This window comes from Tachyglossus aculeatus, chromosome 22 (genome assembly GCF_015852505.1).
Source record: "Tachyglossus aculeatus isolate mTacAcu1 chromosome 22, mTacAcu1.pri, whole genome shotgun sequence".
NCBI lineage: Eukaryota > Metazoa > Chordata > Mammalia > Monotremata > Tachyglossidae > Tachyglossus > Tachyglossus aculeatus.
The window spans coordinates 50802948-50822195 of NC_052087.1; the positions used below are offsets into that span (position 1 = coordinate 50802948).

The 19248-nt window shown below is 51.9% G+C and overlaps 1 protein-coding gene across 1 annotated transcript; it reads right to left on the reverse strand.

Annotated features, from left to right (window-relative positions):
- Nucleotides 1–3388: 3388 nt before the first annotated feature.
- LOC119943837 (cathepsin W-like) lies at nucleotides 3389–18337 on the reverse strand. The gene is made up of 11 exons (XM_038765013.1): nucleotides 18263–18337; nucleotides 16149–16248; nucleotides 9656–9769; nucleotides 9354–9499; nucleotides 8221–8320; nucleotides 7214–7294; nucleotides 6909–7031; nucleotides 5563–5627; nucleotides 3998–4085; nucleotides 3843–3901; nucleotides 3389–3746 (listed from the first exon to the last, which is right to left on the reverse strand). Exons 1-11 carry the CDS (start codon nucleotides 18287–18289, stop codon nucleotides 3642–3644), a joined length of 1008 nt encoding a protein of 335 aa, XP_038620941.1. The 5' UTR covers nucleotides 18290–18337; the 3' UTR covers nucleotides 3389–3641.
- Nucleotides 18338–19248: the final 911 nt, after the last annotated feature.

The following is a 19248-nucleotide window of genomic DNA, read 5'->3' on the forward strand; positions in this document are numbered from 1 at the left end:
GGCCAGGGAGAGGACATGGACCAGGGGTCGATGGCGGGACAGGCAAGAACGAGGCCCGGTGAGGAGATTAGTGGCAGAGGAGCAGAGGGTGCGGGCTGGGCTGGAGAAGGAGAGACGGGAGGTGAGGGAGGACGGAGCGAGGGAATGGATGGATGGACAGCCTTGAAGCCGAGAGGGAGTCATACTTCACTCCGCTGCCCAGATCATCTTTCCACAAAAACATTCAGGACATGTCACCCCCAACCCCTCTCAAAAATCTCCAGTGGTTGTCTATCCACCTTCGTAGCAAACAAAGACTCCTCACCATTGCCTTCTCAACACTCTTAAGAAAGGGATGGGGGAGGTGGACAGACAATGACTCTCTCCCCCAGTTTGAAGCCTTATTGAAGGCCCATCTTCTCCAAGAGACCTTCCCTGACTAAACCCCCTTTTCCTCTTCTCCCACTCCCTTCAGCGTCACCCTGACTTGCTCCCTTTGCTCCCCCTCCCTCCCAGCCCCACAATCAATCAATCATATTTATTGAGCACTTACTGTGCGCAGAGCACTGTACTAAGCGCTTGGGAAGTACAAGTTGGCAACATATAGAGACAGTCCCTACCCAACAGTGGGCTTACAGTCTAGAAGGGGGAGACAGAGAACAAAACAAAACATATTAACAAAATAAAATAAATAGAATAGATATGTGCAAGTAAAATAAAGAAATAGAGTAATAAATCTGTACAAACATATATACAGGTGCTGTGGGGAAGGGAAGGAGGTAAGGTGGGGGGGTGGAGAGGGGGAGGAGGGGGAGAGGAAGGAGGGGGATCAGTCTGGGAAGGCCTCCTGGAGGAGGTGAGCTCTCAGTAGGGCCTTGCAGTTGTCATCATCATCATCAATCGTATTTATTGAGCACTGTACTGAACACTGTGTGCAGAGCACTGTACTAAACGCTTGGGAAGTACAAGTTGGCAACAAATGGAGACAGTCCCTACCCAACAGCGGGCTCACAGTCTAAAAGGGGGAGACAGAGAACAAAACCAAACATACTAACAAAATAAATACAATAGATATGTACAAGTAAAATAAATAAATAGAGTAATAAATATGTACAAACATATATACAGGGGCCCATGTGGGGCTCACAGTCAATCCCCATTTTACAGACGAGGTAACTGAGGCCCAGAGAAGTTAAATGACTTGCCTAAAGTCACACAGCTGACAAGCGGCAGAGCCGGAATTTGAACCCATGACCTCTGACTCCCAAGCCCAGGCTCTTTCCACTGAGCCACGCTGCTTCTCTAAGGTGAGCCTCCTTCCCCAGCCCCCCTCAGCTTTCTAGCCCCAACCTGTTCTCAGGAGAGAGGGTGTCCAGTTTGGAAGGGGGCTAGGGTGGGAGGGGGAAGGTAAAGGGGCCTGTCGAACTGTGCCCTTTTGCCCCCTTCCTCTCCCCCACCTCCCCTCGCTGACCACCCCTCCCTCCGCCTCCGCTCTGGCCAGTTTGTGAAGCCCTCCTCCTCATCAATCGTATTTATTGAGCGCTTACTGTGTGCAGAGCACTGTACTAAGCTCCTGCTTGCACTCGCTGACGTGCACCTCTTCCTCATCCAGTATTCGGCCTCCGTCCATTCCGTGGCCGGCCTCCGGTGAGATGCTTCACCCGCCCTGCCCTCTCGGCATCCTTGATGATGATGATGGCATTTGTTAAGCGCTTACTATGTGCAATCAATCAATCAATCGTATTTATTGAGCGCTTACTGTGTGCAGAGCACTGTACTAAGCGCTTGGGAAGTCCAAGTTGGCAACATAGAGACAGTCCCTACCCAACAGTGGGCTCACAGTCTAAAAGAGGCTCAGAGAAGTTAAGTGACTTGCCCAAGGTCACCCAGCAGACATGTGGCGGAGTCGGGATTCAAACCCATGACCTCTGACTCCAAAGCCCGGGCTCTTTCCAGAGGAGGATGGGCAACCACAGGAGGTTCTGGGGAGGTTATAAGGTGATCAGGGTGTCCTACGGGGGGCTCGGCCCTCCCCGGACAGTGCCCTTCCATCATCATCATCATCAATCGTATTTATTGAGCGCTTACTGTGTGCAGAGCACTGTACTAAGCGCTTGGGAAGTACCTCGAGGCTACTCCCTCCCCCTTCCAGGTGGGATGGTGGGTTCCTGGTGGTCGGGGGTCCACCCCCTCCCGAGAATCAGCTGGCACTGAGGCAAATCCAGTGGGGGTCTCTCCCCGGCCTCACTTGGGGGCCAGAGTCTTTGCTGCTCGGGCAAAGAGCCTCCCACCCCAACACCCTACTGCCCCCTCTAATGAGGGAGCCTTCTCCAATCAATGTATCAATCCATCCATCAATCATCTTTATTGAGCGCCTTCTAACCTAAATTTGCGAGAGGACAGTAGGATTGGAGGTTACAAGGTGATCAGGTTGTCCCATGAGGGGCTCACAGTCTTGGTCCCCATTTTGCAGATGAGGTAACTGAGGCCCAGAGAAGTGACTTGCCCAAGGTCACCCAGCTGCCAATTGGCAGAGCTGGGATTTGAACCCATGACCTCTGACTCCAGAGCCCGGGATCTTTTCCACTGAGCCACGCTGCTTCTGCTTTCTGGACTGTGAGCCCACTGTTGGGTAGGGACTGTCTCTCTATGTTGCCAACTTGTGCTTCCCATGCACTTAGTACAGTGCTCTGCACACAGTAAGCGCTCAATAAATATGATTGATTGATTGATTGGCAGACATCCTCCCCTCCAGGAGCTTCCAGTCTAACGAACGGCCTCCTAGCTGTGCTCTCCCTCCCTTCCCTTCCCCCGGCAGGCAACAGGCGCTCTGGACCGCTACACGGGACCCTCACAACTGACACCCTTCCCGCGGGTAGCTGGGGGAGGGCTGGCCACCGACCTCCGCACCCCAGATTTAACTCCGACCTCCATGGTGACGATAAAATAGCTGCCCTTCTAGACTGTGAGCCTGTTGGGTAGGGATTGTCACTATCTGTTGCCAAATCGTACTTTCCAAGCACTTGGTACGGTGCTCTGCACACAGTAAGCGCTCAATGAATGAATGAATGAATGAATGCGGTGTCTACAGAGGCAGGGGCCTGCTGCTCAGGGGATTCCCCCTTTTAGACTGTGAGCCCACTGTTGGGTAGGGACTGTCTCTATGTGATGCCAATTTGTACTTCCCAAGCGCTTAGTACAGTGCTCTGCACATAGTAAGCGCTCAATAAATACGATTGATTGATTGATTGATTGATTAAGGAGATGCCCAGGCCTCAGCTAGGAGCAGGAAGGAGAGGTGTGTGTGAGGGGGGACGAGGGGACTCAGCCCTAACTAAGGTGGAGGTTGGAGAGATGTGGGGGGAGTGGGCAGGGGGATGCAGCCCTAATCGGATGGAGGGAGGGGAGGGGAAGGTGTGGGGGAACTGGGCAGGGGGACAAAGACCTAAGCGGGAGGCCGGAGAACTGGAGGGGTCGGGGGAGTGGTCCACACTGGCCATTTCTGCCCACGAGGCCTCTCCCAGGTCATTCCACGGACGGCCTGGGACTCGGGATTGTTTGGGAAGGATCAAGAGCAGGGGTGGTCTCTGCCGGAGCCACAGGGAGGGGACGGTGGGGGGCTTAGGGTAATGCAGGCCATCGGGTGGACAGGGCTGACGGTCTCACAGCGGGCAGGAGACACGGGGCTTGGAATCTGGGATCACGGCAGTGATGGGATAATCGGCGATGCCACAGGCGTTGCTCCCAAGATGCAGCCGGAAATAGCCCTGAAGGGAAAGGAGGTGAGGGTGGTCCAAGGGGAGCCCCTCCCCCTAATCCCTCCCACCCCATCCCTCATTTTCCCTTTCCCATTCCCAGCTCACCTCTTCTCCCCATTTTGGGCCCCAAGAATTCTTCAGGATCCAGTGAGAGGAACCATTATCTAGGGATGGAGGAAGAGGGAGGCTGAGAGCTGTGGGGCTGACCCCAGCCTTGGGGCCCCCTCCTTCCGCAGCCCCCCAAGTCTTCCCCAACTCACTGAAGCCAAAGCCCACCGCCAGGACACTGTGTAATGCTTTGGGGTTGCAGTTATGGCGGGTCGGATGCATAACTCCCCTGACGTACAGCTGGAGAAAAATTTCGGAGGGAAGCGCTGATTGGGGCGGAATACTGTGTTTGTATCCCTCCCTCTCCCCACCCCTGACTGGTAACCCCCAAGCCCCCAAAGTTGGGCTGAATGAGAACCACCATGACTTAGTGGAAAGAGCCCGATCCTGGGAGTCCGAGGGCCTGGGTTCTAATCCCCGCTCTGCCTCGTTGTTGGCTGTGTGACTATGGGCAAATCACTTCACTTCTCTATGCCTCAGTTCCCTCAACTGGAAGATAATAATAATAATAAAAATAATAACGATGGTATTTGTTAAGCGCTTACTAGTTGTCAAGCTCCTTCTCCAGCCCAGCCCGCACCCTCCGCTCCTCCGCCGCTAATCTCCTCACCGTTAGGCCTCGTTCTCGCCCGTCCCGCCGTCGACCCCCGGCCCACGTCCTCCCCCGGGCCCAGAATGGCCTCCCTCTGCCCATCCGCCAAGCTAGCTCTCTTCCTCCCTTCAAGGCCCTACTGAGATCTCACCTCCTCCAGGAGGCCTTCCCACACTCAGCCCCCTCTCCTCCTCCTCCCCCTCCCCATCCCCCCCACCTTACCTCCTTCCCCTTCCCACAGCACCTGTGTGTGTGTGTATATATATATGTGTATATATTTGTACGTATTTATTACTCTATTTTATTTGTACATATTTATTCTCTTTATTTTGTTTTGTTAATATGTTTTGTTTTGTTCTCTGTCTCCCCCATCTAGACTGTGAGCCCACTGTTGGGTAGGGACTGTCTCTATATGTTGCCAACTTGTACTTCCCAAGCGCTTAATAGAGTGCTCTGCACACAGTAAGCGCTCAATAAATACGATTGATGATGACGATGATATGTTTGTATGTATTTATTACTTTATTTTATTTGTACATATTTATTCTATTAATTTTATTTTGTTAATATGTTTTGTTTTGTTCTCTGTCTCCCCTGTCTAGACTGTGAGCCCGCTGTTGGGTAGGGACTGTCTCTATATGTTGCCAACTTGTACTTCCCAAGTGCTTAGTACAGTGCTCTGCACACAGTAAGCACTCAATAAATACAATTGAATGAATGAATGAAAAGCACTGTTCTAAGCACTTGGGGGGGTTACAAGGTAATCATATTGTCCGACGTGGGGCTCACAATCTTAACCCCCATTTTGCAGATGAGGGAACTGAGGCCCAGAGAAGTGAAGTGGCTTGCCCAAAGTCACACAGCAGCCAAGCGGCGGCGCCGGGATCAGAACCCACGACCTCCGACTCCCAAGCCCGGGCTCTTTCCACCGAGCCACGCTGCTTCTCAAGATGGGGATGGAGACGGTGAGTCCCCCGAGGGATGTGGACTGTGCCCAATCTGTGCTCTGCACACAGTAAGCGCTCAATAAATACGGTTGATGATGATGATCTACCCCAGAGCTTAGAGCAGTGTCCGGCACATAGAAAGCACTTAACATCCCCATCAAAAAACGCCCAGCCTCACCTGGAGTCGCGGCATTTTGATGCTTACGACGACGGGTCCGTGGTGAGCCAGGTGTCGGACCATGTCTGCAGGGGTGGGTGGGGGGTGGCGGGGTTTTTTGTGGCCATGGCTCCTGCCCCTCTCCCACCCGCCCCATCAACCTGAGGGACCAACGGTCACCGCTCACTGTCATTCAATCCTATTTACTGAGCACTGACTCTATGCGGAGCACTGTTCTGAGCGCTTGGGTGACTACAGTATAACAACAAGCAGACGCATTCCCTGCCCACAACGAGCTTCCAGTATGGAGGGGGAGACAGACGCTAATAGCAGTCAAGAGCTGACAGATATCAATCGTATTTATTGAGCGCTTACGATGTGCAGAGCACATTGTAGATAGGGACCTAAGTGCTGTGGGCCTGGAAGGGTGAGGGGAACTGAAGAGAGCAAGTCAAAGCAGAAGGGAGTTGAAGAAAAGGAAAAGAGGGCTTAGTCAGGGAAGGCCTCCTGGAGGAGATGGGCCTTCAAAAAGGCTTTGAAGCGGGGGAGAGTTGTTGTCTGTCGGTTCTGAGAGGGAGGGCGTTCCAGGCCAGAGGCCGGATGTGGGTAAGATGGGCAACATCCAGGTAGAGTGAGGAGATTAACGTTAGAGAAGGGAAGCTCGGAGAGAGAAGATTTAGCGGTAGAGGAGGGAAGTGTGAAGGTTGGATGAAGGGCCAAGATGATTGCTTTAAAACCAGTGGTGAGGAGTCTCTGATCCTCTAGACTGTGAGCTTGTTGTGGGCAGGGAATGTGTCTGTGTGTTGTTCTATTGTACTCCCCCAAGCGCTTAGTACAGTGCCTTGCACACGTTAGGGGCTCGGTAAATGCGATAGAATGAATGCGGCGGTGGATGGGCAGCCATTAGAGTTTCTCGAGTGGGGAAACGTGACCTGAACGTTTTGGTAGAAAGACGATCTGGGCGGCAGAGGGAAGGATGGGCTGGAGTGGGGAGAGACAGGAGGTGGGGGGTCAGCGAGGACGCTGATCAAAGCGGTAATCAAAGTGGGATAGGATAAGTGATTGGATGAACGTGGTTGCAGCTCACGTTGGGCCAAGCATTGTGTTAAGTGCTGGGGTAGAAGCCAGCTAAGCAGATTGAACAAAGTCCCTGTTTCCCGGGGATTCGGAAACCTCCTTCTACCATGTGAAGCGTAACCCCTCTGGGCCTCCTTTTTCCCAGTTTATCCAGCCCTCCCCTGCCCAGGGGGCCAACCAGAAGCTAGCCACGGATGGGAGCCAGGAGGAATCTGGTGGGATTCCCGTTCGAGGGGACCCCGGAAGGCCCGGCACCTCCAACCCCTAATCTCAGCACTCTGGAGACTCACGCTTCTCATCCTGGGGCAGTGTGATGAAGTTGCGGATCCAGGCGGCCCTCGACTTATTGGCCTTGCATCCGTTGGGCCTCGCCCGGACCTTGTAGGGGTAGTCCTTGTCACTGGCCAGGCCTCCTGAGGGCAGGAGATGCGGCTCACCCCCGTCCCTCCGGGGTCCCTCTCCCCACCCCCAGGAGCTGGGAGGGGAGGAGGAGGAGGAAAGGGGGGTCTGGGCTCAAGAGGGGGTGGGTGGGAGTCGGACGGGGCCAGAGGAAGCTGAGGGAGGAGGGGCCCTCGCGGGAGCTGCCCGGACTCACTGTTGAACATCATGGTGAGGAAGGCGTCTGCGGGGTAGCCACCCTGACAGCCGTCCCTACAGCGACCACAGTCCAACAGCTCTGAAGAAGAAGAAGAAGAAGAAGAGGAGGAGGAGAAGAAGAGGAAGGGTAGGAGTAGGAGAAGAGGAGGAGGAGGAGAAGAAGAAGTAGTAGGAGGAGGAGAAGAAGAAGAAGTAGAAGAAAAAGAAGAAGAAGAGGAGGAGAAGAAGAAGGGGAGGAGGAGGAGTAGAAGCAGAAGAAGAGGAAGGGTAGGAGTAGGAGAAGAAGAGGAGGAGGAGAGGAGGAGGAGGAGAAGAAGAAGAAGAAGAATAGGAAGCGTAGGAGTAGGAGAAGAAGAGGAGGAGGAGAAGAAGAAGAAGTAGGAGGAGGAGGAGGAGGATAAGAAGTAGAAGAAGAAGAAAAAGAAGAAGAGGAGGAGAAGAAGAAGGGGAGGAGGAGGAGGAGAAGAAGAAGAGGAAGGGGAGGAGTAGGAGAAGAGGAGGAGGAGTAGAAGAAGAAGAGGAAGGGGAGGAGTAGAAGAGGAGGAGGAGGAGGAGGAGGAGGAAAAGAGGAGGAGGAGAAGAAGAAGAAGAAGGAGAAAAAGAAGAGGAGGAGAAGGAGGAGAAGAAGAGGACGAAGAGGAGGAGGAGGATGATTGTGGTATTTGTTAAGTGCTTACTACGTGCCAGGCACCGCATATAAGCAGATCAAGTTGGACACAGTCCCCGTCCCACATCGGGCTTGTGGTCTTAATTCCCATTTTACAGATGAGGTAACTGAGGCCCAGAGAAGCGAAGCAACTTGCCCAAGTTCTCACAGCAGACAGGCGGCAGAGTCAGGATCAGAATCCATGTCCTTCTGAGTCCCAGGCCTGGGCTCTAGCCACTAGGCCCCACTGCCCAGGGGAGGTTGGGGGCGGGGTGGGTGGCTCTCTCCACGATGGGCTGGAGTGTCCTCCCCCAACGCGGCAGGCTGGGACCGAGCGGCCGCATCCCCCCGGGGGCTACCTTGCACCGAGAGGGAGACGAGTCGGTCGCCGGCCCTGAGGGACCACAGGGACTCCACGTTGCCGACGGCGGCGAAGGCCCAACAGGAGCGGCAGGATCCCTGGGGAGAACGGCAGGACTGGGGGCGCCGCCCAAGACCCCAACACTTACCTCCACTCTCCGGTCAATCTGTCAGTGGGATTTACTGAGCTCTGACTGTGGGTGCAGAGCACTGGATTAAGTACTTGGGGGAGGCCAATACGATGGAATTGGTAGACGCAGAGAGTTGATGATGATGATGATGATGATGGCATTTGTTAAGCACTTACTATGTGCCAAGCACTGTTCTAAGCGCTGGGGAGGTTACAAGGTGATCAGGTTGTCCCACGCGGGGGCTCACAGTCTTAATCCCCATTTTACAGATGAGGCTAACAGGCCCAGAGAAGTGAAGTGACTTAATAATAATAATAATAATAATAATCATGGCATTTATTAAGCGCTTACTATGTGCAAAGCACTGTTCTAAGCACTGGGAAGGTTACAAGGTGATCAGGTTGTCTCACGGGGGGCTCACAGTCTTAATCCCCATTCTACAGATGAGGTAACTGAGGCACAGAGAAGTGAAGTGACTTGCCCAAAGTCACACGGCTGACAACTGGTGGAGCCGGGATTTGAACCCCTGACCTCTGATTCCAAAGCCCGGGCTCTTTCCACTGAGCCACGCTGCTTCTGTCAAAGTCACACAGCTGACAGCTGGCGGAGCCGGGGTTTGAACCCACGACCTCTGACTCCAAAGCCCGGGCTCTTTCCATTGAGCCACGCTGCTTTATGGTCCCTGTCCCCATTCCCCACCGTCCCCTGGGCCCAGCCAACTTAACCCAGTAAGCCTGGGGGGTGGAGGGGGGATTTGGGGGGCTTTTAGGCACCGTTAAAATGAGGCAAAGGGTTCACAAAGGGTAGAGGCACAGTGTTGTAGAAATAAGGCCATCAGGTGAGATGTGGTTCCTTCTCCCACAGGGTGAAGCCGGGAAAGTTGGAGCAGCCAGAGTCTTCTGGAGGTGAGAGGATGAAGCCGGGGAGGTGGCTGGGGGTGGAGACAATGAGTCCAGGTGGGGCAGAGTTAAGGGGAGGGCCTGGGGCCCAAGGGTCAGTACCTGATTTTTGACCGGTGTGATGGCCCCTCCTTTTCTCCAATCACAAGTCCTCCTGTGGAGAGGCCCCTCGGGGCCCCTGGCCGTTCGATTTGCCCATCCGGAGGGCATCCCGAATCTGGGCGCGTAAAGACTGAGAAACTCGTCCTCTGGGGAGGCAGGAGAGGGGTCCTGGGAGGCCGACGGGGACCGTGGGGCCGGAGAGCCCCCCACCCATTCCCCCTGGACCCCGTCTTCCCATCTCCCCTTCTTTCAGAGGGGCTGGGGGGGTCAGTGGGGAGGACGGGCCCTGGGAACGCACGTACCCGAGAGATCACTGAAGGGAGTGACCCCAAACTCCGCCGTGCCCAGGTCCTCCTCCTGCAGCTTCCGGGCCCGGGCCAGGTTCTGGACAAAGATCTCGAAGCGTCGCGCGTGCTCTGTGGGAATTAGCTGCTGTGAGCGGCGACCTCCCCCGGTCAGGGACTGGGCCGAAGGTGGAGGGGCCCAGAAATCAATCAATCAATCGTATTTATTGAGCGCTTACTGTGTGCAGAGCACTGGACTAAGCGCTTGGGAAGTACAAGTTGGCAACATATAGAGACAGTCCCTACCCAACAGTGGGCTCACCGTGTATCAAAAGGGACAATAATGGGGGTATGACGATATTCACGCAATGGCTTACTATAGGTCTTTGATTAAAGCCAAGTTTCGGAGAGCGGGGCGACTATCATTTATGCTCAGTTATAAACTGATTGGAGAATGAATTAAAGTGTTTTTCCTTAAAAATCAGGTCTCAGGGGCTCATTCTGAGATGGCATTAGATCCCTGTCGGAAAACAGTATTTTAATGTTTGGTAGCAGTGGACTGCCAAAAGCCCTCCACATGGGATTCTCCAGTCACACCCCAATTATACCAACACACTTTAGTGTCCAAACCAACTACTGAAATCAAAAGATTACTACACAAGCAAAAATATTTGGAATCTATGTGAGCGCACACACGTATACGTACACATGCGTGCGTGAAATCGCAACTCAGGAATGTGTTTAAGCTGCATGTTTTAACAATTTTGTACTCTAGGACTCACTAGGACTCCATCCACCCAGGTCATCCATTGAGCACAGAATGTGCCCAGAACAGGGACTAAGCGCTTGGGAGAGTATAATACGATGGGGTTGGTAGACGTGATCTCTGCCCTCGAGGAAGCATCAAGGCCTAGTGGAGAGAGCTGAGGCTTGGGAGTCAGAAGTCATGGGTTCTAATCTCAGTTCCGCCGCTCGTCTGCCCCATGTCCTCGGACGGGTCACTTCACTTCCCTGGGCCTCAGTTACTTCAAGTGCAAAATGACTTTTGTTTTGTTGTCTCTCTCCCCCTTCTAGACTGTGAGCCCGTTGTTGGGTAGGGACCGTCTCTGTATGTTGCCGACTTGTACTTCCCAAGCGCTTAGTACAGTGCTCTGCATACAGTAAGCGCTCAATAAATATGAATGAATGAACGAGTATTCCCTTTGACTTAGATTCGAGTCCTATGCGGGGCAGGGACTGTGCCCAACCTGATGATCTTGTCTCTACCTATTCCAGGGTTTAGAACACAGATTAACATATAGTAAGCACTCAACAGATACAATTTAATCAGTGGAGTTTACAGTTTAGAGGGGAGACAGATATTAAAATCAATTACATTCATTCATTCATTCGTATTTATTGAGCGCTTACTGTGTGCAGAGCACTGTACTAAGCACTTGGGAAGTACAAGTTGGCAACATATAGAGACGGTCCCTACCCAACAACGGGCTCACAATTACATGTAAGGGAAGCAACAAGAGTAAGTATATGGACATAAGGGCTGTGGAGCAGGGGGGAGTAATGAAGTGCTTAGCGGCTGTGGACTCAAGTGGTAATGGACTCGGGACAGAAGGGAAAATAAGATGGGGAGGTGGACAGGGAGGATCCTGGAGGAGACGTGGTATAAGCAGGACTTTGAAGGTAGAGAGCGTGGTGGTCTGCAGGATGTAAAGTGAGAGGGATTTCCAGGCAGAAGGAGGGGATGAGCGTAGAAGTCGGGGTGAGAGAGAGGAGACCGAGGTACAGTGAGAAGGTCGATGTTAGAGAAGCGAAGCGTGCGGGTCAATGTGGAAGAGGGCGAGGAGAGTTCGGAGGGGACGAGCCGTCAGAGCGCCTCAGGGTCGACGACGAGAAGTTATGCTTGCCGTGGAGATGGACGGGCAACCCCTGGACTCCTCACCCTGGGCTTCCAGGCTGTCCATCACCTTGCCCCCTCCTACCTCACCTCCCTTCTCTCCTTCTCCAGCCCACCCCACACCCTCCGCTCCTCTGCTGCTAATCTCCTCACCGTTAGGCCTCGTTCTCGCCTGTCCCGCCATCGACCCCCGGCCCACATCATCCCCCGGGCCTGGAATGCCCTCCCTCTGCCCATCCGCCAAGCTAGCTCTCTTCCTCCCTTCAAGGCCCTATTGAGAGCTCACCTCCTCCAAGAGGCCTTCCCAGACTGAGCCCCTTCCTTCCTCTCCCCCTCCTCCCCCTCCATCCCCCCGCATCTTACCTCCTTCCCTTCCCCACAGCACCTGTATATGTGTATATATGTTTGCACATATTTGCTACTCTATTTATTTATTTATTTATTTTACTGGTACATATCTATTCTATTTATTTTATTCTGTTAGTATGCTTGGTTTTGTTCTCTGTCTCTCCCTTTTAGACTGTGAGCCCACTGTTGGGTAGGGACTGTCTCTATATGTTGCCAACTTGTACTTCCCAAGCGCTTAGTCCAGTGCTCTGCACACAGTAAGCGCTCAATAAATACGATTGATGATGATGATGGAGTTTTCCGAGAAGCTGAGACGTGTGTGCGGAGCGGTGTTTTAGAAAAGCGATCCAGGCAATAGAGGGAAGTATGGACGAGCGGCCAGAGACAGGAGGCGGGGAGGTCAGCGAGGAGGCTGATGCAGTAGCGGAGGCAGGATGGGACAAGCGTTTGGATCGGTGTAGCACCAGTCTGGATGGAGAGGAAGGAGGAGGTTCCGGAGATCAATCAATCAATCAATCAATCGTATTTATTGAGCGCTTACTATGTGCAGAGCACTGTACTAAGCGCTTGGGAAGTACAAATTGGCAACACATAGAGACAGTCCCTACCCAACAGTGGGCTCACAGTCTAAAAGTGGGAGACAGAGAACAGAACCAAACATACCAACAAAACAAAATAAATAGGATAGAAATGTACAAGTAAAATAAATAAATAAATAAATAGAGTAATAAATATGTGCAACCATATATACATATATACAGGTGCTGTGGGGAAGGGAAGGAGGTAAGATGGGGGGATGGAGAGGGGGACGAGGGGGAGAGGAAGGAAGGGGCTCAGTCTGGGAAGGCCTCCTGGAGGAGGTGAGCTCTCAGCAGGGCCTTGAAGGGAGGAAGAGAGCTAGCTTGGCGGAGGGGCAGAGGGAGGCCATTCCAGGCCCGGGGGAGGACGTGGGCCGGGGGTCGATGGCGGGACAGGCCAGAACAAGGTACGGTGAGGAGATTAGGAGATGTTGTGGAAGATGGGCCGGGCTGGATTTGGTTCAGTTTCAGTAAACTGTCACACTTCCAACCTCTCTCAGCTTGGGTTCCCACCTCAGAAACGAGTAGTCCCCCTCTGGGGGGCTCCCCCAAAACCTCTCCATCCCGCCTGACCTCTCCGAGAACTTAACAATCGCCCGCTGTGCCATCTTCATCATCAGTCGTATTTATTGAGCGCTTACTGTGTGCAGAGCTGGGATTAGAACCTGTGATCTCTGACTCCCGAGGTCGTGCTCCTCCCATTGAGCCATGCTGTTTCCATGCCATGGGTTCTGATTCTGGCTCTGCCATTTGTCTCCTGTCTGACCTTGGTTAAGTCAATTCACTTCTCTGTGCCTCAGTTATCATCTGTAAAATGGGGATTAAGACTGTGAGCCCAATGTGGGACAGCCTGATTACCTCTTATCTACCCCAGTGCTTAGAATGGTGCTCGGCACATAGTAAGCACTTAAATACCATTATTATTATTATCATTATTTATTACTCTATTTATTTATTTATTTATTTTACCTGTACATATCTATTCTATTTATTTTATTTTGTTAGTATGTTTGGTTTTGTTCTCTGTCTCCCCCTTTTAGACTGGGAGCCCACTGTTGGGTAGGGACTGTCTCTATATGTTGCCAAACGCTTAGTCCAGTGCTCTGCACACAGTAAGCGCTCAATAAATGTGATTGATTGATTGATACTAAGCGCTTGGGAAGTACAAGTTTGCAACAATCTTCACAGCTGGCAGGGGCTGAGGGTTGCCTGCAGCTGGCCTCTTTCCTCTCCAGCTCCTCCCCCTGAATGGACCCTTCTTCTTCCACCCCTAACCCTAGGAGGAAGGGGCACGGCTAGAGGGGGTGGGCCAGTACAGCCCACCACAGTCTTGGGAATTGAGGACTTGGAAAGAAAAGGGAATGGGAAACGACGCGCTGCGGGATGAAGGGAAAAGACCGGAGCTGTCTGTCAGCTCGTTGTGGGCAGGGAGTGTCACTGTTTATTGTTGGAGAAGCAGCGTGGCTCAGTGGAAAGAGCCCGGGCTTTGGAGTCAGAGGTCGAGGGTTCAAATCCCGGCACGGCCAACTGTCAGCTGGGTGACTTTGGGCAAGTCAATCAATCAATCATATTTATTGAGCGCTTACCGTGTGCAGAGCACTGTATCTGTCACTTAATTTCTCTGGGCCTCACTTACCTCGTCTGTAAAATGGGGATTAAAACTGTGAGCCCCCAGTGGGACAACCTGATCACCTGGTAACCTCCCCAGCGCTTAGAACAGTGCTTTGCACATAGTAAGCCCTTAACAAATACCATCATTATTATTATTATTGTATTGTACTTACCCAAGCGCTTAGGACTCTGCACACAGGAAGCACTCAATAAATACCACTGAATGAATGAATGAATGAATGAATGAATGAATGAGAGAAAAATAGACACTTCTTGTTGAGCTTTCACACCTCCTCCCCAACCTCATGGGGTTGTGACACAGGACACTGAGTTACTTTATTCACATGACTGGAGGCCTCCAGTAAGTGTTATGGGGGTGGGGTGGGGGGGTCCAAAGTGTTCTCACAGCTGCAGGGCGGGAAGGAACGGTAGCCTCAATCAATTAATCATCATCATCATCATCATCAATCATATTTATTGAGCGCTTACTATGTGCAGAGCACTGTACTAAGTGCTTGGGAAGTACAAATTGGCAACATATAGAGACAGTCCCTACCCAACAATGGTGTTCATTGAGCGCTTACTTTTTTATGGTCTTTATTAACTGCTTACTTTGCTTACTGCTTACTACTAGAGAAGCAGCGTGGCTCAGCGGAAAGAGCCCGGGCTTTAGAGTCAGTGGTCACGGGTTCAAATCCCGGCTCCGCCAATTCATTCATTCAATCGTAGTTATTGAGCGCTTACTGTGTGCAGAGCACTGTACTAAGCGCTTGGGAAGTATTGTCAGCTGTGTGGCATTGGGCAAGTCAGTCAGCTTCTCTGTGCCTCTGTAAAATGGGGATTGACTGTGAGCCCCCCCGTGGGACAACCTGATCACCTTGTAACCTCCCCAGTGCTTAGAACAGTGCTTTGCGCATAGTAAGCACTTAATAAATGCCTTCATTATTATTATTATTATAGGTCAAGCACAATTCTAAGCTCTGGAGTAAAGTCAATTATTATTATTATTATCATTATGGCATTATTAAGCACTTACCATGTGCAAAGCGCTGGTCTAAGCACTGGGGAGGTTACAAGGTGATCAGGTTGTCCCATGGGGGGCTCACAGTCTTAATCCCCATTTTACAGATGAGGGAACCGAGGCACAGAGAAGTGAAGTGACTCGCCCAAGGTCACACAGCTGACAAGTGGCCGAGCCGGGATTCAAACCCATCACCTCTGACTCCAAAGCCCGGGTTCTTAGTCAGGACCATAGAACAGACATTTCCTGCCCACAACGAGTTTACAATCTAGAGGACTAACAGAGACTTTGTTTGTTCAGTCCTTAGTCCAGCACTCTGCACACAGTAAGCAGCGGGGCCTAGCGGAAAGAGCTCGTCCTGGGAGTCAGAGGACCTGGGTTCTAATCCCTCTTTTGTGTGGCATTTATTAAGTTCTTACTATGTGCAAAGCATTGTTCTAAGCGCTGGGGAGGTTACAAGGTGATCAGGTTGTCCCACGGGGGGCTCGCAGTCTTAATCCCCATTTTACAGATGAGGTAACTGAGGAACAGAGAAGTGAAGTGACTTGCCCAAAGTCACACAGCGGACAATTGGCGGAGCTGGGATTTGAACCGTGACCTCTGACTCCAAAGCCCGGGCTCTTCCCACTGAGCCACGCTGCTTCTCTTCTGCCACTTGTCTGCTGTGTGACCTTGGGCGAGTCCCTTAGTTTCTCAGCTGTCTCATCTGTAAAATGGGGATTGAATACCTGTTCTCCCTCCTATTTATACCACGAGCCTCATAGTAATAATGATGGTATTTGTTACCCCCTTGGGAGGCAGGCGGTCCAGCCCCAGCTCCCCTCCTGGGGCTTCTAATAATAATAATAATAACAATAATGGCATTTGTTAAGCCCTTACTATCTGCCAAGCACTGTTCTAAGCACTGGGGTTGATACAAGGTGATCAGGTTGTTCCACGTGGGGCTCACAGACTTAATCCCCATTTTACAGATGAGGTAACTGAGGCTCTTAGTACAGTGCCCGGCACACCGTAAGCCCCCAATAAAATGATCGACTGTGGCCCACAACCCACCGGTACCTGTTTGGTCCTCGTAGCTCTTATTGTAGCGAAGCTGGAATTCCTTGAATTTCTCCATCAGCTCCAGACGTGTGGCCGGGGGAGGCTGGGGGTGATAGTCCTGGAGGAGAGATGGAAAAGGGTAAGCAGCGTGGCTCAGTGGAAAGAGCCCGGGCTTTGGAGTCAGAGGTCGTGGGTTCGAATCCCGGCTCCACCACAAGTCCGCTGTGTGACCTCGGGCAAGTCACTTCACTTCTCTGAGCCTCAGTTACCTCATCTGTAAAAATGGGGATTAAGACTGTGAGCCCCACGTGGGACAACTTGATCACATTGTATCCCCCCCAGCGCTTAGAACAGTGCTTTGCACATAGTAAGCACTTAACAAATGCCATCATTAATTAATTAATTAATTATGGTGGGGCCGGGGGGGAGGAGGGGACGGAGAGGGCAGCTGGGGCCGGACTCCTGATTCTGCATCCCAACGCTAAAGACAGCGAGGAGTGTGAGCCACAAGATGAAGATTGATCATAATGGTGGCATTTGTCTATGTGGCTCTGCACATAGTAAGCACTCAATAAATACGATTGATGATGATTTGTCATAGTAAGCGCTTAACAAATACCACCATTATTATTATTATTTGTCAAGTACCTCCTTCCCTTCCCCACAGCACCTGTATATATGTATATATGTTTGTACATATTTATTACTCTATTTATTTATTTTACTTGTGCATATCTATTCTATTTATTTTGTTTTGTTAGTATGTTTGGTTTTGTTCTCTGTCTCCCCCTTTTATCATCAATCGTATTTATTGAGCGCTTACTATGAGCAGAGCACTGTACTGAATGTGAGCCCTCTGTTGGGTAGAGACTGTCTCTATATGTTGCCAACTTGGACTTCCCAAGCGCTTAGTACAGTGCTCTGCACACAATAAGCGCTCAATAAATACGATTGATGATGAAGTGCTTACTGTGTACCAGGCACTGTACTAAGTGCTGGGGTGGATACAAGCAAATGGGGTTGAACACAGTGCCTGTCCCACATGGGGCTCACAGTCTCAATCCCCATTTTACAGATGAGGTGCCTGGGGCCCAAAGAAGTGATTTGCCCAGTGTCAGACAGCAGACAAGTGGCTGAGCCGGAATTAGAACCCATGACCTTCTGATTCCCAGGCCCATGCTCGATCCACTATGCCACTCTTTTGGAGAGGCTTAGGGGGAGAATCGGAATCATCCCGGTTCTCCGCGCTCTCTGACACGGCAGGACCCCCATGAGGAAAATGGGGAACGGAGGCTATGCCCAGAAGCAGTGCGGCTTAGTGGAAAGAGCACAGGCTTGGGAAGCAGAGGTCATGGGTTCTAATCCCGGCTCTGTCATTTATCATTCATTCATTCATTCAATCGTATTTATTGAGAGAAGCAGCGTGGCTCAGTGGAAAGAGCCCGGGCTTTGGAGTCAGAGGTCATAGGTTCAAATCCAGGCTCTGCCACTTGTTAGCTGTGTGACTTTGGGCAAGTCACTTCACTTCTCTGGGCCTCAGTTACCTCATCTGTAAAACGGGGATTAACTAAGACTGTGAGCCCCCCGTGGGACAACCTGATCACCTTGTAACCTCCCCAGTGCTTAGAACAGTGCTTTGCACATAGTAAGCGCTTAATAAATGCCATTATTATTATTATTGTTGAGCGCTCACTGTGTGCTGAGCACTGTACTAAGCACTGGGAAGTACAAGTTAGCGCTTGGGAAGTACAGCTGCGTGACTCCGGGCAAGTCACTTCACTTCTCTGTGTCTCAGTTACCTCCCCTGTGTAAGTCTGTGAGCCCCACGTGGGACAACCTGATTACCTTGTATCAACCCCAGTGCTTCGGACAGTGCTTGGCACATAGTAAGTGCTTAACCAATGCCATTATTGTTATTATTATTATTATTAGAAGCACCAGGAGGGGAGTTGGGGCTGGGGGCTGGGCCGCCTGAGTCCCAAGGGGCAGTCAGTTAAGCGGGAGGCACCGGGCAAGGTGGAAGGTAGGGGGTTCTTGTGCCCAGGATCTCTTTTAGGGTTTGAATCACGGTCCCCAAGGGGCAGGCGGGTGAAGAAGGGTTGGGGAAGAGGGGATGTCACCCCCAGGCTTACCTGGCCGCCGGGTCCCCAGGAGGCCATGGCGGTGACCCCAACCAGAGGGGCCAGCAGGCAGGGGAGCAGCAGGGCCATGATGGAGGGTGAGAGTGGGCAGACTGAGCAACCAGGGGCAGGAAACGACCACATAGACAGGATGCGGGGTCGGGGGGAGAGGGAGGAAGGGGTAGGGGAAGGGGGTTGATGGGCTCCTCCCCACCAAAGCAAGAGGAAATGGGGGGACGGAGAGGCAGAGACTTTCCCAGTTGGGAGAGGAAGGCCGCGTCGCGGTGGGGGTAAGCTCCTTGAGGGCAGGGATCTTGTCTCCACTGTGCCCGCCCAAACGTTCAGTGCAGAGCCGGGTACGCTGTTGGTGTTCAGTAAATTCCAATGATTGATTGAGTCCAAGCTCCCTGTGGGCAGCGATTGCGTCTACCAACTCAGCAATTAATTATTGTTATTATTAACAGTAATAACTGTAATAAAAATTGAGGTATTTGTTAGGCGCTTCTTAGGTGCCAAGCACCGTACAAAGTGCCATGCTGCGTCAGAGACCGGGCTTATAATAATAATGTTGGTATTTGTTAAGTGCTTACTATGTGCAAAGCACTGTTCTAAATGCTGGGGGGGGGGGGGTACAAGGTGATCAGGTTGTCCCACCTGTGGCTCACAGTCTTCATCCCCATTTTCCAGATGAGGGAACTGAGGCCCAGAGAAGTGAAGCGACTCGTCCAAAGTCACACAGCTGACAAGTGGCAGAGCCGGGATTCGAACCCATGACCTCTGACTCCTAAGCCCGGGCTCTTTCCACTGAGCCACGCCGCTTATGAGTTAGAAGGTTGTGGTTTCCAATTCCGCCTCCGCCGCTGGTCTGCTGTGTGACCCGGGGCGTGTCGTTTCACTTCTCTGGGCCTCAGTTGCCGAGTCCGTAAAATGGGGTTTGACAACTGCCAGCCCCACAGGCCACAGTTGTTATTATTCTTGTAATGTACACTATCAATCAA

Bases quoted from the DNA above. Each gene is read 5' to 3' on its own strand.
- LOC119943837 (XM_038765013.1), bottom strand. From the start codon at position 18,289: ATGGCCTCCTGGGGACCCGGCGGCCAG. The intron at 16,249-18,262 runs GTAAGCCTGGGG...TCTCTCCTCCAG, and splicing joins CCTGGGGACCCGGCGGCCAG to GACTATCACCCCCAGCCTCC. The intron at 8,321-9,353 runs GTACTGACCCTT...CGTTCTCCCCAG, and splicing joins TCACACCGGTCAAAAATCAG to GGATCCTGCCGCTCCTGTTG.